Consider the following 24,729-nt stretch of genomic DNA (forward strand, 5'->3'; position numbering starts at 1 on the left):
TTAGTATGAAAACAAGCATTGGTGGGTAGTTTGTAGCGCTACGGCCAAGCGTCATAATTTGCTTATTATCGCTCCGACTGTTATCTTGTATAGAATAAAAATGTTAGGAAATGGTCTACGGATCTTAAATATGTTGTGTAAGGGGGGGGTCCGGGGGTGTGCAGGCTCCCTGGGTTAGGACACGGCTTTTAGCATAGGTTAGGTGGGGTTTTTTAAGTTAGCTTCTCCCGTCGTACTCGTAGGTAAGGAAACTGTTGTGTAAGGGGGGGGGGGGGTCCGGGGGGGGGGGGGGGGGGGAAGCCTCCCCTGGGTAAGGATACGGCTTTTAGCATAGGTTAGATGGGTTTTTTAAGTTAGCTTCTCCTGCCAAAAATCGATTTTAGAACGATGGCCACAGTTCAGAATATTCCCGTTTTCTACGGGATCTGGCCGTCACCCTACAAAGGCTCCGCATTGGTTAATGTATGATACTTTAATTAATAGTGAACCTGGAATTTGTTTAAGAAATGGACGAGTATTGGCTAGTGTGGCATTTTCTCTATGTTTAATGGGGGCTGGGGCATAATAACTTGCGTGTCGGTTGAATAAAATGTGAAGTATTTTCACTTGAGTACATCGTTTACATTTTACAGACTAATGGTGAGTTATTGTGCAAGTTTCCAAATGTGCACAAGTTCCCGGATGTTGTTTTTACAACAGCCAAATTTTTTTTTTCACCCTCCCCTTCACGTCGTTTCACTACCATCACAGAAAGACGTCTCTAAGAGGGAGGTACAATCTATTTTGAAATTTAGTGTATTTTGATATATGTCGGCAATTGATTATGATGAAAATGCTCTCTGTTACGTGTATGGCTATTGTTGCTCATGTGAAAGTGAAATATATCCCCAAAATAGTGACCCAAGGGGATAGTGTGTAAAGCACATCTATGCTCTGCTTGCCAGAACATAGGAGCATTGCGATTGTGTTGGTTAGTGAGCGAAGCAAGCTATGTTGGAGTAGAAAACCATTAGAAGGACGTGAAGTGAATTGTAGAGAATTATGATACAGTACTTTGATTTTTAGCCATTTGTATGGACCTTATATTTTTCCAACTGGTTATCCTGTGTTTAGTATTTCTGACCGTTATTATTGCTGCAAATCACTCATTTTGGCATTTCCCCACCCAAAAAACCCCTGTCTCCCCACTGGTGTCCCCGTGATGGTCTTTATATATGGGGATCCAAAAACTCATGAACGGGTGGTTTGCCCTAATAATTATGGTCAGAAATGCAAAGAACACAAGATAGCGAGTATGAAAAACGTTCTTTAAACACTACACTATTGATTAAGAGAGATCTAACAAAATATCTCTACACTACCTATTTGTCAAGTGGTACCGTACATTATGTTAGTGCAGTTTTCTTTTGCTTTAAACTATTACTGTCAGCATATGAGGCTAGTCAGAATCTTGAGGGCACTATAGATAGGGAACTTGAGTCTTGTAAAGATGTTAATTTCCTGTTTGTAGTTTATATGAGGTTCCAGAATATTTAGGAGGCACTGGTCATCCAGAGTCTGGTAAGCTTTACCCTTTCCGGAGGTAATCTCCGGCCACTTTAAAATGAGCACCGACTTTCCGATAGGATTTTGATAAAGTTTTAAAAGACTGAGCTTGTGTTAACTATTTTCATCACTGTGTTCATTAAAAAGTGCATTCAAAACCACATTTTGGGCACTTCACAACATGAAGTACATATACTGTACTGTAGTATGTTATGGTGTTGCCGATGCAACTAAAGTCACATAAGTCCAAAAGAAATGAAAATAATTGAACTAAATAAAAAATGTCAGCCCTCACAGAGGCACTGTATTTTGACAAGACTATGGGTTGAGCTGGTTGCTGTTGCTGATAAAATATATTGTTCCGACACATACAAACCTTCGCTATTTATTAAGGTATTACTTTCGGCAATGCTGAAAACTAGCCAAGACAATTTTAGTGAGGGATAATTACCCCATCTGCTAGTTAGCGGGGGGGGGGGGGGGTTTAGACTAGCTACCCCGCTCACTCACACCTGTCGGTTGAATAACCACTTTTACTTTATGCTCGGTAGAGTGTAGACATGCCGTCTCTCTCTCCCGTTAACAAAGTGCCCTGACTTTATTACTTTTCCTTTTTCTTTTGTGTGTATGGTTATTGTCCCACTATGCGGACATGTCCTGGGATTGAGGGCCGCCGCTGCGGCACCTTCATGTGGTCCTTGGAGACAGACCCACATCCTTTATGCCTGGCTTGCCAGGGAACTCTGTGTTCGTGGGACAACACTTGTTTCGAGTGTAGGGAGTGGCCTGCCTCCCAGTGGGAGAGGTTTGCGCGTAAGAAGAAGTCTAAACGCGAATCTTCGCTTTCGGGGTCTACCTCGAAATCGAAGAAATCGGGGGCTTCTGCTTCTTCTATGCCCAAATCTCTACCCGAAGCTGATCCTCGACCAGGCCCTTCCGGGGTACGGTCGAGCAGTAGCGCAGGGCTTGTGACTGCAGGTCAACCCTGGGGGATAGACGAGGATGACAACTCTCCTAGTGAGTCTGCTCCTTCTCATCCCCCAGGGAGCGCTTGTTCCTTGCCAGACCTTGGGTCTGGTTCCAATGCCGAGGAGTTGGCTAACCCACCAGGGGCGATGGCAGGGCTCTCTCCAAGGCTGGCTTGCCCCTCGTTCGCGAGAGAAGGTTGCCTCTGTGCATCGGCAATCTCCTTACGCTTTAGGTTCTCCTCCAGTGGCGGAAAGAGAACCTTGTTATAAGTAGTAGTTCTCCTTCGGGCGAATTTTCCTCCCCTGCGGAGGATTTATCTGTTGATCTTAATCAGTCTCCCCCTCGGGCGGAGTCTGTTGTACGTTCCTCTCCTGAGGTTCGTAGAGTGGAGGGGTGGGTAACCCCTTTTCACCCTGGGCGTTCTCCTCTGGCTGTGAGATGTCTTTTTGAACTTGCTGGTTCTCCTCCTCTGGCTGTGAGATGTCTTTTTGAACCTGCTGGTTCTCCTCACGTTGACCCTTTGGTGTCTCGTAACGATCACCCTTCGGGCTGGCGTAATCGTGAGTCTTCGGGCTCTAGTCATGTTGATCTCGCGGGTTCTCATGACAGCAGGAGTCCTTTGGGTCTCCATCGTGCTGAACCTTCGGGCTCTCGCGACTTGAAACCTTTGGGTTTCTGTTAAGCTGAACCCTCGGGCTCTCGTAACGACGGTAACGTTGAACCTCTAGGTTCTCGTACCGTCAGTCACGCCGATCCTTCGGGATCTCGTGACAGAGGAACCTCGATTCCTCGTTACGCTGAACCCTAGGGCTCTCGTAACTCTAGTCGCGCTAGCACTTCGGTGTTTTGTGACAGAGAAACTCCGGTTTCTCGTTGCATTGCAACTTCAAGTTCGCGCAACACAGTTCACGTTGAACTTTCGGGTTCTCGTGACCAGAGTCATTCTTATTATGACAGAGTTTTTAAACTCTTGTGTTGATCGTTCGCGTGTTGATCGTTCGCGCTCACACATCACTAGCTATCATGAACCTTCGGGTGAGTTCTCTCAACAACCTGAGAGCTCTTGCGCGCATGACCAAGTTGGCGAGCATGAACGCCTTGGCGCGCGCAAACAAAATGGCGATTATGGCACGCAGGTTCATCATATGGCACGCCATATACACGAACAGTCTATTGCTTGCCATGCGCGGCGAACAACCTCATGCGCTCCAGGCGCACGCGAGCTCCCTTCCGCCTACCAACAGTTCGGCACAAGAACTCACAACCATCTTGGCGCGCTCAATCTGTTTCACGAGCCCCTTGGGCTTCAACGGAGACAACGGTCACCTGTTCGACCGAGCCCAGATCCTATCCCTAAGGGTAGGCCTGTGCCTATCTTGCCTGTAGGGAAGCCTCCATCAGATAAGAGGGTTAGGGAACCTGCCCAGGTTCCTAAACTCAGGGAGCAGTGCTTTCTTAAGGACCTTCCCCCTTGTTCCACAGGAGCCCGTGACCCCCGTGGCTTAGCAACTTATTTAATGTAATGCGCCAAGCCATGAAGGGAGTCGTTCCCCGATCCCAGTCCTTAGGTGATACACCTAGGATTCCCTTGTCGCCTTCTCTCTTCCCAGGGGTCCTCTCCACCCTCCGATTCTAGGAGGAGGTCAGAAGACCTCTGGAGGAGATTAGGCATGAACCTCAGGGTAGCCCCCCGCAGTTCAAGACTCCACAGGCCAGGCCAAAGGGGGAAAGGAAAAGGATTCCTCCTTCAACCCCCAAGGAGGATAGGGTTACTTACTATGGAGACTCCTTCCCTTCTTTATCAGTTGGGAGAGTGTCTAATGAGGCACGACCTGCAACCAGACGGGATTCACCCCGTATGGCAATGGACTTACATTCCACCCGTAAGCCGACGGAATCCTCTAGGTCCTTGGGGACAGAGGATCTCCGGCCTCGTAGGAGCGAACCGAAGGATTTGTTCACCATCCCCAAATCCTTGCCAGGCTTTTTTCCTCACTGCCTCCCAGGCACCCAGAAGCAAGCACCTTCCTTGTAGTCTCCTTATCCCCAGTCTATACAGTTGACGACTTTGACCCACGCCGGGCTCCTATGGATGAGAGCAATCTCGAGGACGACGCTCTGCCAGCGACCGCTAGCCCTAAGCTTACAGAGGATGAGAGGAAGGAGTCTGAACACGCCTTCTGGCAGGTCCTAGCCTGCATCCGTTCCATCGATGGACTTCCAGATCCATCGGCAGCCTCTCTAGATGGAAAAGAAATGGTCCTTGACCAGTTCTATGGCACTCAGAAACCTCATAGGACCAGTGTAGCTTTGCCCTGGTCAAAGGGCTTGAAGAGTGCCAAACAGAAGGCTGTGTCCCAGGCAACTGATTCCACCTCTTCTCTCCGCTCTTACTCGTCCTCCAAGCCCTTACCTCCTCTGTATGTGTTTCAGAGGAGGTACTACGAGATCCTCGGAGAATCTCTTCCAACGCTGCCTCTCGACCACTATAGAGGCACTCTCGAAGGCCACCCCCTTCGAGAAACTTATGGGACTTCCTGTCTCCTTTTTGTCCTCTGAAATCCTAAACCAGGAAAAGGTGGCGAAGTACGCCATGCAGGCTACTTCGTGGCTGAATTTCTGGTTAGGATCCTTAGGACAACTGATGCGGTCTAAAGACCTGTCTCGGGAGTCCTCCAGGAAGTCTTTGGAGACTTTCCTTTTGTCCGGCACTCGGGCCATCGAGTTTCTCTCTCATCAGGTAGTGAACCTTTGGGCCAACACTATCCTGAAGAGGAGAGATGCTGTCATAGGCAAGCTCCATAGACATCTCCCTGAGGCCGAAGTAGCGAGTCTGAGAAATGCTCCTTTCGAGGGCAATTCTTTGTTCCATCCCGAGGATGCCGAGCAGGTGGCAGAGAGGTGGAGGAAGTCCAGTCAGGACTCCCTCATCCAAAAGGTCTTAACAGCTAGACCTTATCCCTCTCAGCCACAGCGGAAAGTACAGCAGAACCTGCAGTAAAAAAGGGCTAGAGACCCAAAATAGCAGGGTAGAAAGGGTGCAAAGCAGGCCTTTCACAGCAAAAAGTCCTTCCGTAGAGGAAAGGGTAAGATAGGAATCTGGCCAAGGCCGGTCGCATTTGTCTGCAAAGCCGCTGGCAGAGGTGGCTTTACCACAGGGCCGAACCCTGGGCGGTCGGGGTGATTCGTTCAGGGTATCGCATCCCGGTCACGCTTTCTCTCCCTCCACTGACTCGAGTGCCGATTCCATTGAACTCCTGTGCGAAGGGATCCGCTCAGGAGTTTGCCCTCAGGGCAGAAGTCCAGTCCATGTTGGAGAAGGACGCTCTCCAGGAGGTCCTCGACGGGTCCCCAGGCTTCTACAGTCGACTCTTTCTTGTGAAAAAGGCGTCTGGAGGCTGGAGACCAGTCATCTACCTCTCGGCCCTGAACAGGTTTGTCAAACAGACACCTTTCAGGATGGAGACGGCCGACACATCAGACAAGCGATAAGACCCCAGGACTTCATGTGCACTCTAGATCTGAAGGAAGCATACTTCCAGATCCCAATTCACCCGTCTTCCAGGAAGTATCTGAGATTCATGTTCAATTGGAAGCATTACCATTTCAGGTTACTGTGTTTCGGTCTTTCCACAGCACCCCAGGTATTCACGAGAGTATTCGCCCTAGTATCATCTTGGGCTCACAGAGTCGGCATCCGTCTCCTGAGATACTTGGACGACTGGCTGATTCTGGCAGACTCGGAGGCGGCCCTTCTCTGCCACCGAGACGAGCTTCTAAAGTTTTTGCCAGGATCTGGGGATTGTGGTAAACTTTGAGAAGTCTCAACTGCTCCCCTCTCAAGAACTGGTATACCTAGGCATGCGATTAGACACCCTAAGGCACAAAGCGTTTCCATCAGACGAAAGGATCCAGAGACTGAGGGAGATAGCACAGGTCTTCCTCAGTCGGGAAGAGCTCCCGGCCCATTATTGGCTCCGCCCTCTCGGTCACCTCTCTTCCCTGACCCGACTGGTCCCCAACAGTCGCCTCAGGATGAGATCCCTCCAGTGGCGACTAAAATCCCAGTGGAACCAGCACTCCGATTCCCTTGATCACCTAGTCCGCATAGGGCTAGAGGAACAGTCGGACCTCAGGTGGTGGCTGGCGGAGCCGAACCTCTGCAAAGGGGTCGATCTTCTCATCTCTCCTCCGGAATTGATGCTGTTTTCGGATGCATCAAAAGAAGGGTGGGGGGACTCATGTGCTGCACCATTACATCTCCGGCCAATGGTCCGAATCAGAAAGGTACCCGCACATAAATCTCTTGAGAGATGAGGGCAGCCTTTCTGGCCCTCAGAAGAGTTCCACCAGGTCCTGGCGGGGCACTCCGTGGTGCTGATGAGCGACAACACCACGGTAGTAGCTTATCTAAGCAAATAGGGCGTACCTTTTCGCAGCAGCTGTGCTATCTTGCAGTAGAGATACTCAGATGGGCAGCAGTCAACTCGGTGACCCTATCAGCTCGCTTCACGGAATGTGCTAGCAGACAAGCTGAGCAGAGCAACTCAGATAGTTGGCACCGAGTGGTCTTTGAATCCTCTTATAGCCAACAAAGACTTTGTGGGGTTCCCCGACTGTGGATCTGTTCGCAATGGCCCTGAATTTCAGGCTCCCGTTGTACTGCTCCTCAGTCCCGGATCCCCAAGCTCTTTAGCAAGATGCTTTTCAACAATGGTGGATAAACCTGGACGCTTACGCGTTTCCCCCGTTCTGTCTGTTGAGAAAAAAGTCCTCAACCAGGTACGAGCAAGCAACAATTTGCAAATGACCCTCATAGCTCCGCTATGGCATCACGCAGAATGGTTCCCGGACCTTCTGCATCTCCTCACGGAGATCCCGAGGGAGCTTCCTCCTCAAACAACCACATGCCAACATCTTTCACAGAGCCGTAGCCTCGCTTCGACTTCATGCCTGGAGACTATCCAGCACCACCTCACACCGAGAGGCTTTTCGCAACCGGTTGCGAAAAGAATTGCTGGACACCTCAGGAGATCCACAGAGGCAGTCTACCAGGCGAAGTGGTCAGTTTTCTGTGGTTGGTGTCGTGGAAGGGGTATCTCTCCCCTCGATGCCTCTGTTCCAACCATAACGGAGTTTCTTGTATACCTTCGGGAAGAAAAGCTTCTCTCGGTCTCGGCAGTCAAAGGCTACCGCTCAGCCTTGAGTCTCGCCTTTAGACTGAAAGGAGTCGATGTTTCCTCCTCGTTGGAACTTTCTTTGCTCATATGCAGTTACGAGCTTACTTGCCCCCAGGCAGAGCTAAGAACTCCCCCTTGGAACATGGTTCGGGTCCTCAGGTCTCTGAAGGGCTTCCCCTATGAGCCACTACGACAGGCCTCAGATCGCCACCTCACGTGGAAGACTGTGTTCCTGCTCGCTTTGGCTTCGGCCAAGAGTGTCAGCGAACTTCATGGTCTATCTGCTGATGTCTCCCACTCGAGGAGATGGGGGAAGTAATCCTTAACTTCGTCCCTGAGTTTGTAGCTAAGACTCAAAATCTGGGTGTGACGGACTCTAGGTTTGGCCCATTTCGAATAGAGTCTTCGTTCTGTAATTGAAGATCCAGACCAACTGTTATTATGTCCAGTGTTACTTAAAAAGCTCGCCCCCATGTACGAGCACTTTTTGTCAGCACAGGGAAGGTCAAGAGGAGGGTCACGAGGAATACTATTTCCTCCTGGATAAGGAAAGTAATCGAATACGCTCTATATCCAGGTCCTCCTCTGTCCAACTGACCCAAAGGCCATGTGAGACTCCTGGCCTCCCCCATCATATCTTGATTCTGAGGTTAAGGTACCCTGCATTATTGCAATTTTGATATTCAACATATTGAAAGTGCATATTTTAAATACCTGTTAAAGTTTCAAATAGCAGATCCCTTTAGTTAGGACTGCTGTGCGTAGCCTAACGTTTACAAACTACCCTCGCGTCTTTGCGCCATTTCCCTCCCTGCAATGGTGCTTTTCTGGCTGTCTGTCTCACACTCCCAGTGTCCTTCATCATGTCACTATAGCATCTTCCACAAGTATTTGTCAAGCAATAAGTGTAAAGCTACATAAGGATTTGTTGCATATTGTGTACGTAGGAGCAAGTATCCATGGACACTTCGTTTTCAATACTGAATCTTATTTTATCGTTGGAGTATTCATACATTCATTCACAAAGAACTACTAACAGTGACTTTAAACTATGGTATATGAAATATAGTACTGTATGTAGTTACAGGCTATGTATTGTGATGATCTGGTAGGGTTTTGAGTAAACTTCGCAGACACCAATCACTTAGTGATGTCCTCACACTTGGAGTTAATTGAGCAGAAGTGTAGTGTTACTACTGTATACTTGTATATTACTGTATCAATGATTGTTGTTAGTCAGTTATTGTGGTATTTCTTTGTTATTCATATGAAGGGTGGCGAAGCAACGACTTGGCGTTACAACTCGTCTTACCATGTATTAAAGCAGTGTTAGTAATGCTTTATATAATTAGCTTTGTAAAGAAATATAAACAATACTGTGATAACAAACCATGTGAAAGCAATGTAGTTTAAATTATTGTTATTTAGGGTTTTAGTAACCACATGTAGGCTGTGGTTGTGTGTTGACTTGGTCTAGGGCACCAATGTTACGCGGGTTTACGCTCATCGTAAGTTCCTCTGCTCCCTAACCCCTTTATTGATGGAGGGCTTAGTTGCTTTACTTTCTGAGTATTGTGGTATAGTTTTCAGACCGTACACTCGTCCAGCTATGGAATTCAAGATATAGTGTAGTGTAGAGTGCAGTATTTTTGTATTTGGCACTTTAAGTTACTATATACTGTTAGAAGAAAATATTTCAACATCTAATATTAAATTGCTCTTTAAAAAATACAGTAATGCATGATTTTAGAATACCTAATGTATGTTTGAAAGGGAAAAATATTAAAGATTTACTGAGTTCCTTTTAAAAATATTTATGTTGGTTTATCTGTAGACATCAAATCAGCGCTATATCAAGAATAATTTTACGGTTCACAATAAAAGACAATTGTCACAGATTGTAGGTGAGCCATAAATGGGTTTTGGAACCCCTTAGTAATCTCGTAGCATTGTTTGACAAGTTGCTCATGTTTGCGTATATTGTATGAAGGATTCAGTTTGTCCTCTTAACATATTGCATGTACAATATTTTCACAAAGATCTTTTCCTTTTGCAGCCCTCCCCAGAGGCAATTAAAACTGATGGTGTTGAAGATGAGAAGCCCGACGAAAAGGTAGAAGAGGTGACAAATGATAATAAAGATGATGAACAGAAAGATGAAGATGATGATGAAGATGATGATGATGAAGACGAAGAAGAAGAAAAAGAAGCACCACAATCGGAAGAACCCGATTCCCCTGAAAAGATGGATACTGATGAAAAGAAAGAGGCACAAAAGCCTAAGCCTAAGCCTAAGGTAGAAGCAAGCGTTCCAGACGAAACTAAAACCCCAGAGAAAGGCAAGTGAAATTAGCCAGGTAGCTTAGTTTGGGGACAGTTTCCCTTCCCTGTTCTATCAAGATTTGGTATTCACTTCGTTGCACTATTTTTCCTTAATTATGAAAAAACTGGCTTATTCAGGTGGTATATTTCTTTGATAGTTTTCTTACCCTGTTTCCTTTTAGGGTTAGTGGCATATTTGTCAAGTTTCTTCGCCCTTGAGATGCTATCCTTCTACGTTAATGTGTTCCCGTTTCCTGTCTTCAATCATGCAGTCCAGCCCCCTTCAACTTTTACCTGAATGTTCTTGCAGACCCCTGGCCAGGTTACGTAGCCCAACTGCATAAATCCTTTCCCTTCCCTGATCTATCAAGATTTGGTATTCACTTATTCTAACCTTTTTTTTTTTTTTTTTATTTATAAGAGGCAGTTTATCACTATTCAGGTCTTATCTAGGAAAAACTTCTGTATGGTTGAGAAATAAACTACAGGGTTGATAACCCTAGAGTTAAGGAATATTTCTGATTATGGGTTTTAATGGATCTCTTTCGATTTTATTGTAAATTATTTTTATTCTAAATATATGTACAGGACCTACTTTTTGTCTCAATCAACTTCTGCTCTTAGTTTTGTAGGTGATATTTCTCTCTCTCTCTCTCTCTCTCTCTCTCTCTCTCTCTCTCTCTCTCTCTCTCTCTCTCTCTCTCTCAACATACTAGCTGTTCTGTAATTACCGAGCGTTCTATATCAGTGGAATTTGATTTGCAAAATTGCAATTGAAGATATCTATATAGACGTATATTATCTTTCCAAAAGGAAAATAATATTCTCTCTCTCTCTCTCTCTCTCTCTCTCTCTCTCTCTCTCTCTCTCTCTCTCTCTCTCTCTCTCTCTCTCTCTCTCTCTCTCTCTCATATATTCCAGACTGTATTGTATAATACTTACAACAGCCTACATTTCAGGAGTACCATTGTATGACCAACCTCTAGAAATGAGCGGCAAGCGTGACCGAAAAAAAGTGGAACGCTTTATACAAGAAGAAAAGAAAGAGGAATTAAAGTTCGAAGGAACCGGTACAGCTTTGGGAGACATACCTTATATTGATTATATGTTAACAGTAAGTGCATTATTATTTTATGGATTTTAATGGAAAGCTATTGAAAAGTCAGTACATCGATTAAACCATGTTTACAAAGAATCAGAACTGTTCTCAGTCTTTATAGTTATATCATAAGAGTGTGATATGGCATTTATTACCATTTTTTCAACCTCATTTAAACCTTTATTGATTTCATTTGTTAAATTGTTTGCAAAACTATTTTTATTTTTCAGAAAACACATCCTGATGACTTGAAAGTACTGCATAGAGTGGCTTATGGTCGACCTGGAAGTGGTTCAGAAATAAAGAAAAATTTAAGAAAATTTAATGGTTTTGCCTTTACCAAAGATGATAGAAAGTTTGAGACAAAATCATATAGTGTAGAAAAGTAAGTGTTTTTCATGTGACATGTGTTCTGTAGAAGATAAGTCATTTCTTTTCATTTTAATTTCAAATTTTATTAGTGTGGAGTAAGTGTACTCTATTGCAATCTGAGACCATTTATGTGATAGTCAACATTACTCTACTTGAAATACTAAATTGAGTACCTAGTGGTTAATTAGGATTTTGCAACTATTTTGTGTTATCCTGTGCAGATAATTAACTTTATCCCTGTAGATTATGTTATTGAATATCTCTTACACCGTGATAATTTAGGAGCCTATAGTCGCTGCTAAGACACTTGTCGAAATAGGCCCCTCCCCTGATGACGTCATAACCAATCACTTAGGTCTCCCACATTAGCAGTAATCAAAATACATCACCTTAGAAATTTCAAACAACACTAACTTATAATCGCTTTAAAGGGATGTATTGTGACTGGTTAACGTAGGAGACAACATGATGGCTTATGACACTTCAAAGTTGGGGCTTATTATGTCTAGAAGTCTCAAGCTTTTTATTGTAAAGAATTTAATTCTTTTACTATTGTTAATGTTAAGTCTGGAAAGCTGTAGTGATGCTTTGAAGCGGTGTGAACATGGCTTCTTTTTTATTGGATGTTCTTGCAGTCTGATTTCTTGAGCTTTCTACGATTATTTTTTTTTGGCCCCAAGCATATTGTCAGTGAGATTTTAACAGTTCTCTAATGATTTCAGAGTTGTGAAGGCTGAAATTATGAAAATCCTAAAGATCCTAGGAGTGGAAGTAAGTGGTTCTAAAAGTGAGGTCATTGAAAGACTTTTGGATTTCATGTTGGAGCCTAAAGATATGGGAAGAAAACCTCCAAAAATAAAGGTACAGTATTGTAAAGAACTATGAAGTGCACATTTACCAAAATTTAAGAAATTTCCATAGTATTATACATAATTTCATTTTAAAGATTACTTGTCTATATACTGTTTAAATTCTTCTCAATATTGTACTGTATAAGTAATTTCATTTTAAAATTTACTTGAATATGTATTGTAATTGAAACTCAATTGCTTACTGTACTTCAGCAAAGTAAAGGACCTACTGGACCTCCGGGAAGTAAAGGAAGAGGGCGACCGAGGAAAGACCAAAACCAATCTAAGAATACTTCCGGTGAATCACTTGGCGATGATGATGAAAGCTTAAGTTCTGACGAGGGAGAAGATGAGGAGGAAGAGAAGGAAGAAGAGCCTACTAAAAAGCGAAAGAAGACTCCAGCGAAAAAGAAGACTCCTGCTAAGAAGACCCCTGCCAAGAAACCTGCAGCAAAAAGACCTGCTTCTGCGAAGAAACAAGCTAGCGCACTTGAGCCATTGTCCTCGGATTCTGATAGCGAGTCTGATGACGAACCCTTAGCTAAAAAAGCAAAATCCCCACCTTCGGTAAGTTAATGATGCTGTATTGTATCATTTATCCCGATTAACTGTGAAATTTATTGGTAAATGTGGTTATATATATATACAGTATGTATATATATGTATATATATATATATATATATACAGTATGTATATATATGTATATATATATATATATATATATATATATATATATATATATATATATATATATATATATATATATATCTATCTATCACCCCCAGCCTCATCTTAAGGTCTGCATGCACATAGTACATGTTTGAGTTTGCTTTTCTTCTACACAAGTAGTTCTGTAAATGCTGAAGGTTTAGTTACTCCAATATATCTAATACTACTGTATTCTTACTCTTCCTGTTTATCTCTTGAGACATGCTATGCTTTATTAAATATATTGGTCGTATGTCAAGTAGTAAAAGGGAAATGTTTGAAGCCTAACTCCTACGTAGGCTTCTCTATCAAAATTATCAGTTAGGCTTTCTCTAGGTTTTGTAGTTACTGGTATCAAAGCCACATAGTGTTGAGTGAGGAGGTCAGTCTCAAGAGAGGAGAGTACATTTCCTTATCAAGTGATGAACTCTGTTTTGGCTGAAACATACTACTGAATCAACAATTTTAAATATTAAACTTAGCCGGTGAATATATAATAGCTGACGTCTCCGACGGCTCGACAGATTCCAAAAACTCGCGAGCGACCGCCGTGAAGGTTGCGGGTGTGCCCACCAGCGCCGACTATCGGCCAGATACCGCATATACTTGTAAACATCTCCAGTTCTTCTCTGTCGGTTTCATCGACAAGTTGATTCCACTCGCTTTATGACCTCGAGTTTTCTACCGAATTGGTGAAGTACTTGGTTTTGGTTTTATTGCTTTCGCCGTGTTGGATTATTCAATACTATCTTCAAAAGAAATGCTTTTGAAAGGAGAGGAAAAGTGTTTTGCCCTTGCTTTTTTATCGCTGGTTTTTCCATAGAGTAAAGATGGCCGACCCTTCCCTCAGTGTACGGAAGTGTGTTTAAGGCTTTTAGTAATTATTTTATCACGTTATAAATTATTGTTGATAATTTTATATTTTCCTCTATATATTTTATATCTCACCCGCCTTTATTAGGCCTCTTCGATTAGCTTTCCATTTATACTAAACATCAAGATAAATTTTATGTTTTGTTTATATGCGGCCCTTACCTATTCCTCCCCTAGTCCGAGATGTAGGCGGTCCTAACTTGGAAACCGAAGTTAAACAACGTTGAGCCCATTCAACTTTTATTTTCGTTAAGTTTAAATCATTTGCTCTGTAAGAGTTATGAAATTAATATTTTTTGGAAAATATTTTAAGAAATATATTCTTTGAATAGTCTTCGTGCTGTTTTTTTCAAAGATGAACTAACGTTTGGTTTATTTATGCTACGCAGTTTGCGCTCTATCGTTACGATAGAAAGAGAGAATCACGGTTTCACTTTGCAGAAAGAGTAAATCGATTTTGACGTTTTGTTCATTCTTCTTTCAAACTGAAGTGTTTTAAATACTAATTTAAAGGAACTTGTTAATTTTCAATTTCTTAGTCCTTTCAGTTTTTTCCTTTGGTCAAATAACCTGTTTATTGACGAAGGGTGAGTGGGCAATTCTCTTATGTGTGACAAGAGAGAGAAAGAGAGAACGATCCGATCTTTATTCTCATCCCAAGTAAGGAGTTTGGGAGCGAATAACGTTGTTCTCGATTCAGTTTTTTTTACTCTCGTCCCAAGTCTATGTACGGGGAGAAAGGATAAAACGTTTTTAGTTTTTATTCTCGTCCCAAGGCGCTTACGGTGAGAGATTGAAAACGTAGTCTTTAGTGAACTAGTGTTTAGTCTCCTCCCCAGTCACTGATCCTTTTTAACTTTATATATTTCCGTTTTATTTGATATATATGTATGTTTTTTTATTTTTGCATGTGTGTTTCATTTTGTACTAATGTGCTTACATTATACGACTCATTTCACAATTATAACCTTTTGATGTAAGGGAGAATTGCGTGCTTCAGGTAGATATCAGTTTTATTCATGCCTAATGTGAAATTATTGAAAAATACAATATCAGTGAAGTGAGTGCTAGAAAACATGTGCTGTGTTGCGGAGTGTTCTTTTGTTCGTGCTTGTCACTTGCCTAGTCCGAGACCTCTTTCAGGCTCCCCTGCACCAGGGAGAAGGAATGTCGTAGGACCTAAGGGAGTGAGGAGTGTAAACCAACGAACAGACGTTCCCTCAAAGGTATCAGACGTTGCTCGGCAAGCACGTCCTTGCCATAAGACAGGAGAGACGAAGTTTCTCCTCGTCATCCAAAGACTTTTCGCAAAAGAAACCTTGGCGCAAGGTTTCTAGACCCTTTAAGCGAAAGTCAGTCCCTTCAGGACAGGTCCAGCGTCCTGGCTGTAGCCATGGGGACAGCTCTGACCCTTTGCAGTCGTCGGAAGACTGTTCGCCTATTAAACGCAAGCGTAACACGGGGTCCGAGGGTCGCGGTAAAGGCAATGTTTTGCCAACACAGACGTTACCGTCGTCTCGGCCCGTTCCGACTCCCGTTGATCCTAAATGGGTTGTCCTGCAGGACATGCAGACTAAGCTTGCCTCCCTTATGGAGAAGTATGACGTTGAGCAGGTTCACGATGAACCTTCGCTTTCGAGTCGCCGTTACGCTAAACGAGACTCTGGCCGTCAACCGCCCAAACGAGCATTTACTTGTCCGTTTGACGTTAGTGCTGACGTTTCTTGTACTTTGAAACGTGATGTCAGGAGTTTTTCACGTCAGTCACGTGACATGGATCCTCCCTCGCTGCAGTCTCGTGTTGACTTTCAGCCGCTGCCGCAGTCTCGTGTTGACGTTCAGCCGCTGCCGCAGTCTCGTGTTGACGTTCAGCCGCTGCCGCAGTCTCGTGTTGACGTTCAGCCGCTGCCGCAGTCTCGTGTTGACGTTCAGGACGTTTGCCAACCAGCTCAGTTGCCTCGACTTGACGTTGAGCGTCAATCACCGCAGTCGAAGGTTGTTTTAACTGCTCAGTCTAGGCAGTCAATGCAGTTCCGACGTGACGTCGAGCGTCCATCAACTCCTGTTGTTGTTGTTGGACAGTCACAAGGTTTTCAGTCCTTTCAGCAGCGTACGTCTCTTCCTCTACTGCTACTGCTGCTCCTTTGCTTGTTGACATTGCCTGTCAAGCATTGCCGCCACGGCAGGTCTCTCCTTTTCATGAGACTAGACAATTGTCGGACGAGGTTCCTTCAGATGAGGAAGTTGCTGATCCTTCTCCTACTGATATTCCTTTGGGGACTTTGTCAGACGGAGAGGAGCCTAAAGCTGCTCAGACCTCTATGGACTTTAAAAAAAAAAAAAAAATCATGCTGATTTTTAAGGATCTTTTTCCGGTCCATTTTGTAACTGCTGCTCCTCGTTCGCCTTCGTCAGCGTTTACGCTAGGCCTAGCTACTTCGAAGCCGTCGTTTTCTAAGCTAGTGCTCTCTCGCTCTTCTAAGAGAGCTTTACGTTTGCTAGGCGACTGGTTGATCACCAGGAGGAGTTTGGGGGAGACAGCCTTTGCTTTCCCTCCTTTTAAACTGGCTTCTAGAGCGAGCGTCTGGTATGATACGGGAGAAGTTCTCGGCTTGGGAGTTCCTGCCTCTGCCCAGGGAGACTTCTCAAGCCTCATAGACTCTCCCCGTTGCCTGGCCATGAGACGCTCCAAGATTTTATGGTTGGCTTCAGAGCTAGACCATCTCCTGTTAGGAGTTTTTTTGAGCGTTTGAAGTTTTTATTTGTTGGTTGGTCCCTGGGAGCCTTAAGTCAGAAGGTCTCTCCAGCTGTCAATGTTTTGCTGTACAATTATGTCATGCATGAACAGGGCTATCAGGGATGGCTCCAATGACCTGACAGCCACGTTCACTGCAGGAACAAAGCTATCAGGGATGGCTCCAATGATCTGGCAGCCACGTTCACTGCAGGAGTACTTAAGATGTAAGTGCGCTCAATGTGTTCATTGTCAAGACAAACTTCACGATGAAGACTACCAAATCTGTCTTGGCAGCAGTAAGGGAAGGCGACTGGATGGTCTCTCTCGACCTTCAGGATGCATACTTCCACATCCCGATTCATCCAAACTTTCAACAACATCTGAGGTTTGTGGACGGGAAAGTAATGTACCAATGTCGAGCACTGTACTTCGGCCTCATTCCTGCTCCTCTTGTTTTTACAAGGCCCTTGCAAAATGTAGCAAGCTTTCTACATTTTTTGAGGATTCAGAGCCTCCTTTTTATTTTGACGACTGGCTAATCAGGGCGTCGTCATTATATCACTGTCTGGAGAGCCTCTAATGGATATTAGACCTAACCAAGGAGCTAGGTCTCATAGTGAACGTAGAGAAGTCGTAACTTACAGTACCCCATCCCAGACTATTCTTTTATTTGGGAATGGAGATACAGTGTCTGATTTTTTGGGCCTTTTCGTCTCCCACAAGAATGGAACAAGCTCTGTTAAAAGTCCTTCACTTGCAAGAGGAAAACAGTTGCTCTGTAAGAGTTTGAACTAGTCTCGTGGGAACTCTTTCATCGCTGGAGTAGTTTATCTCTCTGAGGAGACTCAACCTATGCCCTCTCCAATTTCACCTAAACCATTGGAACAAGGAGAAGGGCTTAGAGAGTATCTCTTTCCCAATCTCCAACCCAGTCTAGACATGTCTGACTTGGTGGGACAGCAACATCAGACTTCGAGAAGGTCTTTCTCTTGCGATCAAGAACCCAAACCATGTGTTGTATTCAGATGCTTCGGTTTTGGGTTAGGGAGCTCCACTGGACAGTCTGGAATGCTCGGGTCTTTGATCCACGGATCAGAAGGAACTCCATTTAAGGCAAGTAACATCTCTCTTTTGGCGAGATTTGTGCAAGGAAAAATGAATGTCTTGGCGGACTACCTCAGCAGAATAGGACAAGTCATCTCCATGGAGTGGACGTTGCATAAGACTGTGTGCGAGAAGCTATGGATGACATGGGGTCAACCCACCATAGATCTTTTTGCGACTTCTCTGACAAAGAGGCTCTCGACTTACTGTTTTCCAGTTCCAGATCCAGAGGCAGCCCACATAGACGCTTTCCTGCTGGACTGGTCTCACCTGGACGTTTATGCCTTTCCACCTTTCAAGATCCTAGACAAGGTGCTGCAGAAGTTCACCTCTCACGAAGGGACCAGGTTGACATTGGTTGCTCCACTCTGGCCCGCGAGAGAGTGGTTCACAGAGGTACTTCTTTGGCTGGTAGATGTTCCAAGAAGTCTGCCGTTACGGATGGATCTCTTGCGACAGCCTCACGTAAAGAGATTTTATCAAAGCCTCCCCACGCTTCGTCTAACTGCCTTCAGTCTATCGAAAGACTCTCTTGAGCTCGAGGGTTTTCGAAGGAGGCAGCTAGAGCGATTGCGAGGGCTAGAAGATCCTCTACCATCAGGATCTATCAGTCAAAATGGGAGGTATTTAGAGACTGGTGCAAGTCCTCCTCTATTTCCTCTTCCAGTACCTCTGTAGCCCAAATTGCGGACTTTCTCCTGCATCTGAGAAATGTTCGCTCCCTCTCTGCTCCCACTATTAAAGGCTACAGGAGCATGTTGGCGTCTGTTTTCAGACATAGAGGCTTGGATCTGTCAAATAACAAGGATCTCCAAGATCTCCTTAAGTCCTTCGAGACCTCTAAGGAGCGTCGTATGTCAACTCCCGCTTGGAACTTAGATGTGGTCCTAAGGTTCCTAATGTCAGACAGGTTTGAGCCATTGCATTCAGCCTACCTGAAGGATCTCACCCTCAAGACGCTTTTTTTGGTGTGCTTGGCTTCGGCTAAAAGGGTCAGTGAGATCCATGCTTTTAGTAAGAACATCGGCTTCTCTACAAATAAAGCTACATGTTCGCTTCAACTTGGTTTTTTGGCCAAGAACGAACTCCCTTCTCGTCCTTGGCCTAAATCTTTTGAAATACTGTACCTAGTCTGTCAGAAATCGTAGGTAACGAAGTTGAAAGAGTGCTGTGCCCCGTTAGAGCTCTGAAGTTTTACTTAGCTCGAACTAAACCATTACGAGGTGGTTCTGAGGCCTTATGGTGCTCCATTAAGAAGCCCTCATTGCCCATGTCTAAAAATGCGTTATCGTACTTTATTAGACTTTTAATCCGGGAGGCACATTCTCATTTAAATGAGAAAGATCGTTGTTTGCTTAAGGTCAAGACGCACGAAGTGAGAGCGATAGCGACTTCGGTGCCTTCAAGCAAAACAGGTCTCTTCGAAGTATTATGGATGCGACCTTTTGGAAGAGCAAGTCGGTGTTCGCTTCATTTTTACTTAAAAGACGTCCAGACTCTTTATGAGGACTGCTACACCCTGGGTCCATTCGTTGCAGCGAGTGCAGTAGTGGGTGAGGGTTCTACCACTACATTCCCTTAATCCCAATATCCTTTTAATCTTCTCTTGAAATGTTTTTAATCTTGTCTTGGGTTGTACGGAAGACTAGGAAGTCTTTCGCATCCTTTTTGATTTGGCGGGTGGTCAAATGTTGTTTCTTGAGAGCGCCCAGATTAAGGGTATTGATGAGGTCCTGTTATAGGGGTGTTCGCCCTGGATATAACAGCTCCTGGGAGTCTTTCAGCATCCTGAGAGGATGGCTGGGCTTCGTGAGGAAAGCGGACTAATGAGGCAGAGTAATAATCAGAGTCTGCTTCCTTACCAGGTACCTATACTTAAGTCTGTTTTTTGAATAATTGTCAAAAACTCTTGAGCATATACGCCTTTATTGTATTAATACTGGTCTCTACCCACCACCATGGGTGTGAATCAGCTATTATATATTCACCGGCTAAGTTTAATATTTAAAAATTATATTTTGATTATAAAATAAATTTTTGAATATACTTACCCGGTGAATATATAAATTAAAGGCCCTCCCTTCCTCCCCGATAGAGACCTAGGGGACTGAGAAGAACTGGAGATGTTTACAAGTATATGCGGTATCTGGCCGATAGTCGGCGCTGGTGGGCACACCCGCAACCTTCACGGCGATCGCTCGCGAGTTTTTGGAATCTGTCGAGCCGTCGGAGACGTCAGCTATTATATATTCACCGGGTAAGTATATTCAAAAATTTATTTTATAATCAAAATATCATTTTACTAAAAGGAAATCACTGCCCTCAGCTGCTTCATACCCTGCGTTCAAGGTCAAATCTCATATCTAGAAGTTACTGTTTTCTTTTGGGGCAAAGCTGTCACTGGCTGAGTTCTTGTTTTTTCCCTGGCTCGCACTCAAATTGTTATGAATAAACTCTTGGAATGTTGAATCTTACTCTGTTTTAACACTTAAATCTATTTAATTTGTTTACAATAGTCCTTTCCTTCTTGCTTCATCATACCACTTTTTGTCCTACCATATTCTGATTAACTCGAGCGACTGGTTCCCAAGCAGATTTGTGAAATGATCATCTTTCTATATAGCCTTGAAGCATTCATCTTCTTACATCATCTCAGTGTGGTCATAACTTTATCAGATGTCATATTATTTGTACTGGCCTTGTCAGCATCCTCTGGCTCATGTTATTTTCTTATTCTGTAGTTGTTCCGTAACCGAAATACAAACCACGCTATTTACAAAGGGTTTACTTTTAGCGCAGCTGAAATGACGAGCCAATAGTTTTTAACGAGGGTTAATTACCCCCGCGCTAGTTAGCGGGGGGTGGGGAAGGGTAGCTTGCTACCCCTCCCCCCTCCACACACCGGTGACTTGCTTCACTTCACTTTTGGCTCGGCGGTGATCAGACGTGTCTGTTCATCGCCTTCGCTGACAGCCTTTAATTTTCTTCTTTTTCTTTACAGCTTGTGTGATTGGTTGGAAGTTGACCTTCAGTTATTTTCTTTTATTTAATATGCGGACATGCCCTGGAGTTGCCGGCCGGCCGTCCTTGTGGGACTTTCATGTCGGACGTGAGTACGGATCCTCACACCCTCTGCCCTCAATGTCGGGGCCGACGGTGCGACCAGGATAACATGTGCCGTGAGTGTAGGGAGTGGTCTGCCTCCCAGTGGGAGAGGTTTGGCCGTCGGCGTAAGAAGAAGTCCAAGAGAGACCGTTCTCCTCCGGGGTTAGCCTTGAAGGAGGAAGGTTCTCGGGACTCTTCTTCCGCCGCCCAAACCTCCTCCGAAGCTCCCCCTCGTCCGCCTCCTAAGGAGAGTCGTCCGAGTGGGAGCGCAGGCCCTTGTTCTGTTTCCCTACCTTCGGTGGGGGGAGAGGGCGTCGCCTCCCATAGCGAGGCGGTTCCCCCTCCTCCTCCGGGGGAGGTTATTGATAATAATACTTTATCCAGTGATGATCTGTTGCAGATTTGGTCGTCCCTGGGGCTTAAGGGCTTGCCCTCCAGGGTCGCTCTTATTGACCTTGTCTCGTTGGGGGCCGCTGTTAAACAGTCGCCGGTGGTAGCGGAGGTAGACCCTCTGTCTATTGTCGACGTCGTGGTGACAGAGGCCTCCGACGTGGCTGGGCCTTCCGACGCAGGTGCTGTTGCTGGTGATGGTGCTCTAGGCTCTCCTCCTCCTTCCGTGCATCCTTCGAAGGGGGAAGTGAGTCCTTCGGTCTCGACTGCTGCCCAGCTTCCTTCTGAGGGAAGTGTTTTGAAGGAGACTCCCCTTCGGAGGACCGATGGTCCCGATGATCTCCCCCGAGGCCGCCTCCGCCGTAAGGCTCACCGCCCTCTACGCCACAAGGGCCTCCCTTCCCCTTACAGGGGGACTAAGAGGCGCCTTTTTGGGTCTTCGTCCTCCGGGGGGGACTCTCCTCGTCAGCCTCAACCGACTACTCCGCCCTCCTTGAACCTCTCTGCGGACCGCTCTCCATCTCCTGCCGGATCTTCGCCTTCTGGAGAACTCGTCACCCGACGGGCAACGTTCCCTTCGGGGCTAAGGGATTCTTCCCTTACGCGAGCAGGGCCAGCGCACAAGCGCTCTCCTGCTCGCCAAGACTCTCCTGCTCGCCGACGCTCACCTGCTCGTCGGCTCTCTCCTGAGGTTCGCCCCCCTCGCCAGCGCTCTCCTGCTCGTCAGCTCTCTTCCGAGCGTCAGCGCTCATTTGAGGACCATCGCCCTGCGGTCTCTGACCACCCTTTAGTTCCTGCTGAACTCCCTGCTCACCATCGTGTGTCAGAAACACATGTTCGCCAACGCGCCAGCGATCTTCCCGTTCCTGCTCGTGAACCTATCCTCTCACAGGACACGCGTCGACCTTCTGCTCGCCAGCGATCACCAGCTCGCCAGCGATCACCAGCTCGCCAGCGATCACCAGTTCGCCAGTTCGCCAGCGATCACCTTCACATGCTGCCCGCCATCGCACGAACCTGCATGATCGCCCGCTTACGCATGCTGCTCCTCATCGCAACACCCTGAACGATCGCCCTCCTGCGGATGCTGATCACCATCACACAACCCTGCACGATCGCCCGCTTACGCATGCTGCTCGCCATCGCACAACCCTGCACGATCGCCCGCTTTCGCATGCTGCTCCTCATCGCAATACCCTGAACGATCGCCCTCCTGCGGATGCTGATCACCATCGCACCCTTTCACGCGACCATTCACCTGCGCATGCTGCTCGCCATCGCACAACCCTGAACGATCGCCCGCTTACGCATGCTGCTCCTCATCGCACAACCCTGAACAATCGCCTTCCTGCGGATGCTGATCACCATCGCACCCTTTCACGCGATCATTCACCTGCGCATGCTGCTCGCCATCGCACAACCCTGAACGATCGCCCGCTTACGCATGCTGCTCCTCATCGCTCAACCCTGAACGACCGCCCTCTTGCGCGCAATCATTCACCTTCACATGCTGCTCGCCATCGCTTACCATCACGTGATCATTATCGCCAGCGATCTTCTTCACCTACGCGGCAGCACGATCCCTCGCCGTCGCGCCATCGCTTGCGTTCGTCGCCTCGGACACGTGTTCCTTTACCTGCCCACCCTCACGCCCACTCGCCTGCGCGCCCGCGTGATCGCTCGCCTGCGCGCCCGCGCGATCGCTCGCCCGCGCGACCGCTCGCCTGCGCGCCCGCGTGACCGCTCGCCTGTACGCCCGCGCGATCACCCGCGCAACCATTCGCCTTTGCGCGACCGTTCACCCTCGCGCGACCATAGTTCGCGGCGAATTCCACAGCCGGTGGTAGCAGCAGGGACGCGTGCTCCTAGACGGCACTCGGGATCACCTCCATCCAAGCACAGGTTGGTATTGCAGGACGAGGACAGGTCATTACAGCATTCTTCCCCACCTTCTTTTCAGGCAAGTACCGTCGTGTCCACTCCAAAGGATCGCCCGATCCCTTTCACCTTAGCGAGGATTTCGGACTCTGTGTCCTTTGAGCAGCAGACTTGGTTTGGTCCGCTGGCACGGGCGTTAGTGAGGGTTATGAAACCAGCACTCGCCGGCCAGGGTAACAAACCAGCGGCTGTCTCTCCTTCGCTGAAGAGAAAGAGAGGAGTGGACTTCGTGGTGACTTCCCCCAGGGCGAAGTTGGTTCCCAAGAGGTCGGTCTCGAGGGTCCCCTCTCCTGCACGAGTACTCTCTCCTTCTCCCGTGGACGAGGCCTTTCCGTCCTCAGGTGAGTCCAGTGGACCGGTAGTCTTCCCCCCGGCACCAGGGGGGGAGACTTCGCTTCAGGCAGGAGAATTGTCTCGTGAGGAAGGGGCCCCTCGAACCTCGTTGTTGGGATCCTGTATCCCTCCTAGGAGGGAGCCCAAGGATTCCAAGACCATCCCTAAATCCTCTGCAAGGATTCGACAGGAACCCATGACTACCCAGGGGAATGTCCACGTATCACCCCAGGAAGAGATTCCTGGGGCAGGAGACTTAGCTGCCAGCCCACAGGGAGGAGAACAGCAAGAGTCCGAACATGCCTTCTGGCAGGTCCTAAGCCTGATAAGGCAACTTAACAGTCTTACGGATCCAGTCATCCCCCCCCCGTGAAGGCAAAGACACAATTCTGGATGAAGTGTTCGACGTTCGGAAGGCCCCTAAGACCAGTGCAGCTCTGCCCTGGTCTCGGGGGCTGAAGAGTGCCAGAGCTAGGGCCAATGCTCAGCTCGCACTTCTTGCCTCCTCCAGTCGTTCCACTGCCGGGAACAAACTCATCCCTCCTCCTCGCCTTCAGCAGAGGAGGTATTTCGAGATCCTGGGTGAGCACAACCTCGCTCTTCCGCTCCATCACTCTGTGGAGGAGCTGGCGAAGGGAGTTCCCTTGGAGAAACTCTCTGCCCGGCAGGTGTCGTTCTCGGCGGCAGAGATCCTTAACCACGAGAAGGTCGCTAAGTGTGCCATGCAGGCCACTTCGTGGCTGGACTTCTGGTTAGGATCTCTGGGCATCCTATTGCGATCTGAGGACTTGTCTAAGGAGACCAATAGGAAGGCCCTAGAGACCTTCTTGCTCTCGGGCACCCGCTCCATCGAGTTCTTGGCGCACCAGGTTACCACCCTGTGGGCCAACTCGGTGTTGAAGCGTCGCGATGCTGTGTCCGAGAGATTCCATCCGAAGGTCCCCGCCGTAGATGTGTGTAGGCTCCGACATGCCTCCCTCCTGGGGGAGAGCCTGTTTGAGCCTCAAGACTTGGAGCGAACGGCTGAGAGGTGGAGGAAATCCAGCACGGACTCCCTCCTCCACAGGGCCCTTACAACTCGGCCCTATAAGCCTCCAGCCCCACCACAACAGCAGCAACAGCCTCGTAAGGCTCCAAAACAGGCACCGGCAGCTAAGAAAGTGGTGTCTAAGCCCCAGCCCTTTCCAGCCAAGGTCAAGAGG

At 46.8% G+C, this 24,729-nt stretch overlaps 1 protein-coding gene across 2 annotated transcripts in view; it reads left to right on the plus strand.

Annotated features, from left to right (window-relative positions):
* Dek (protein) overlaps positions 1 to 24,729 on the plus strand; it is a 32,921-nt gene that overhangs the window by 996 nt on the left and 7,196 nt on the right. For both annotated transcript variants that reach the window (XM_068361210.1, XM_068361211.1), the window contains exons 2-6: positions 9,751 to 10,033; positions 10,976 to 11,130; positions 11,346 to 11,500; positions 12,210 to 12,348; positions 12,552 to 12,905. In XM_068361210.1, coding sequence (XP_068217311.1) covers positions 9,751 to 10,033; positions 10,976 to 11,130; positions 11,346 to 11,500; positions 12,210 to 12,348; positions 12,552 to 12,905 — 1,086 coding nt within the window. The remainder of the gene's footprint in view (positions 1 to 9,750; positions 10,034 to 10,975; positions 11,131 to 11,345; positions 11,501 to 12,209; positions 12,349 to 12,551; positions 12,906 to 24,729) is intronic.

The sequence above is a fragment of the Palaemon carinicauda genome, chromosome 37 (genome assembly GCF_036898095.1).
Source record: "Palaemon carinicauda isolate YSFRI2023 chromosome 37, ASM3689809v2, whole genome shotgun sequence".
NCBI classification, from domain to species: Eukaryota; Metazoa; Arthropoda; class Malacostraca; order Decapoda; family Palaemonidae; genus Palaemon; species Palaemon carinicauda.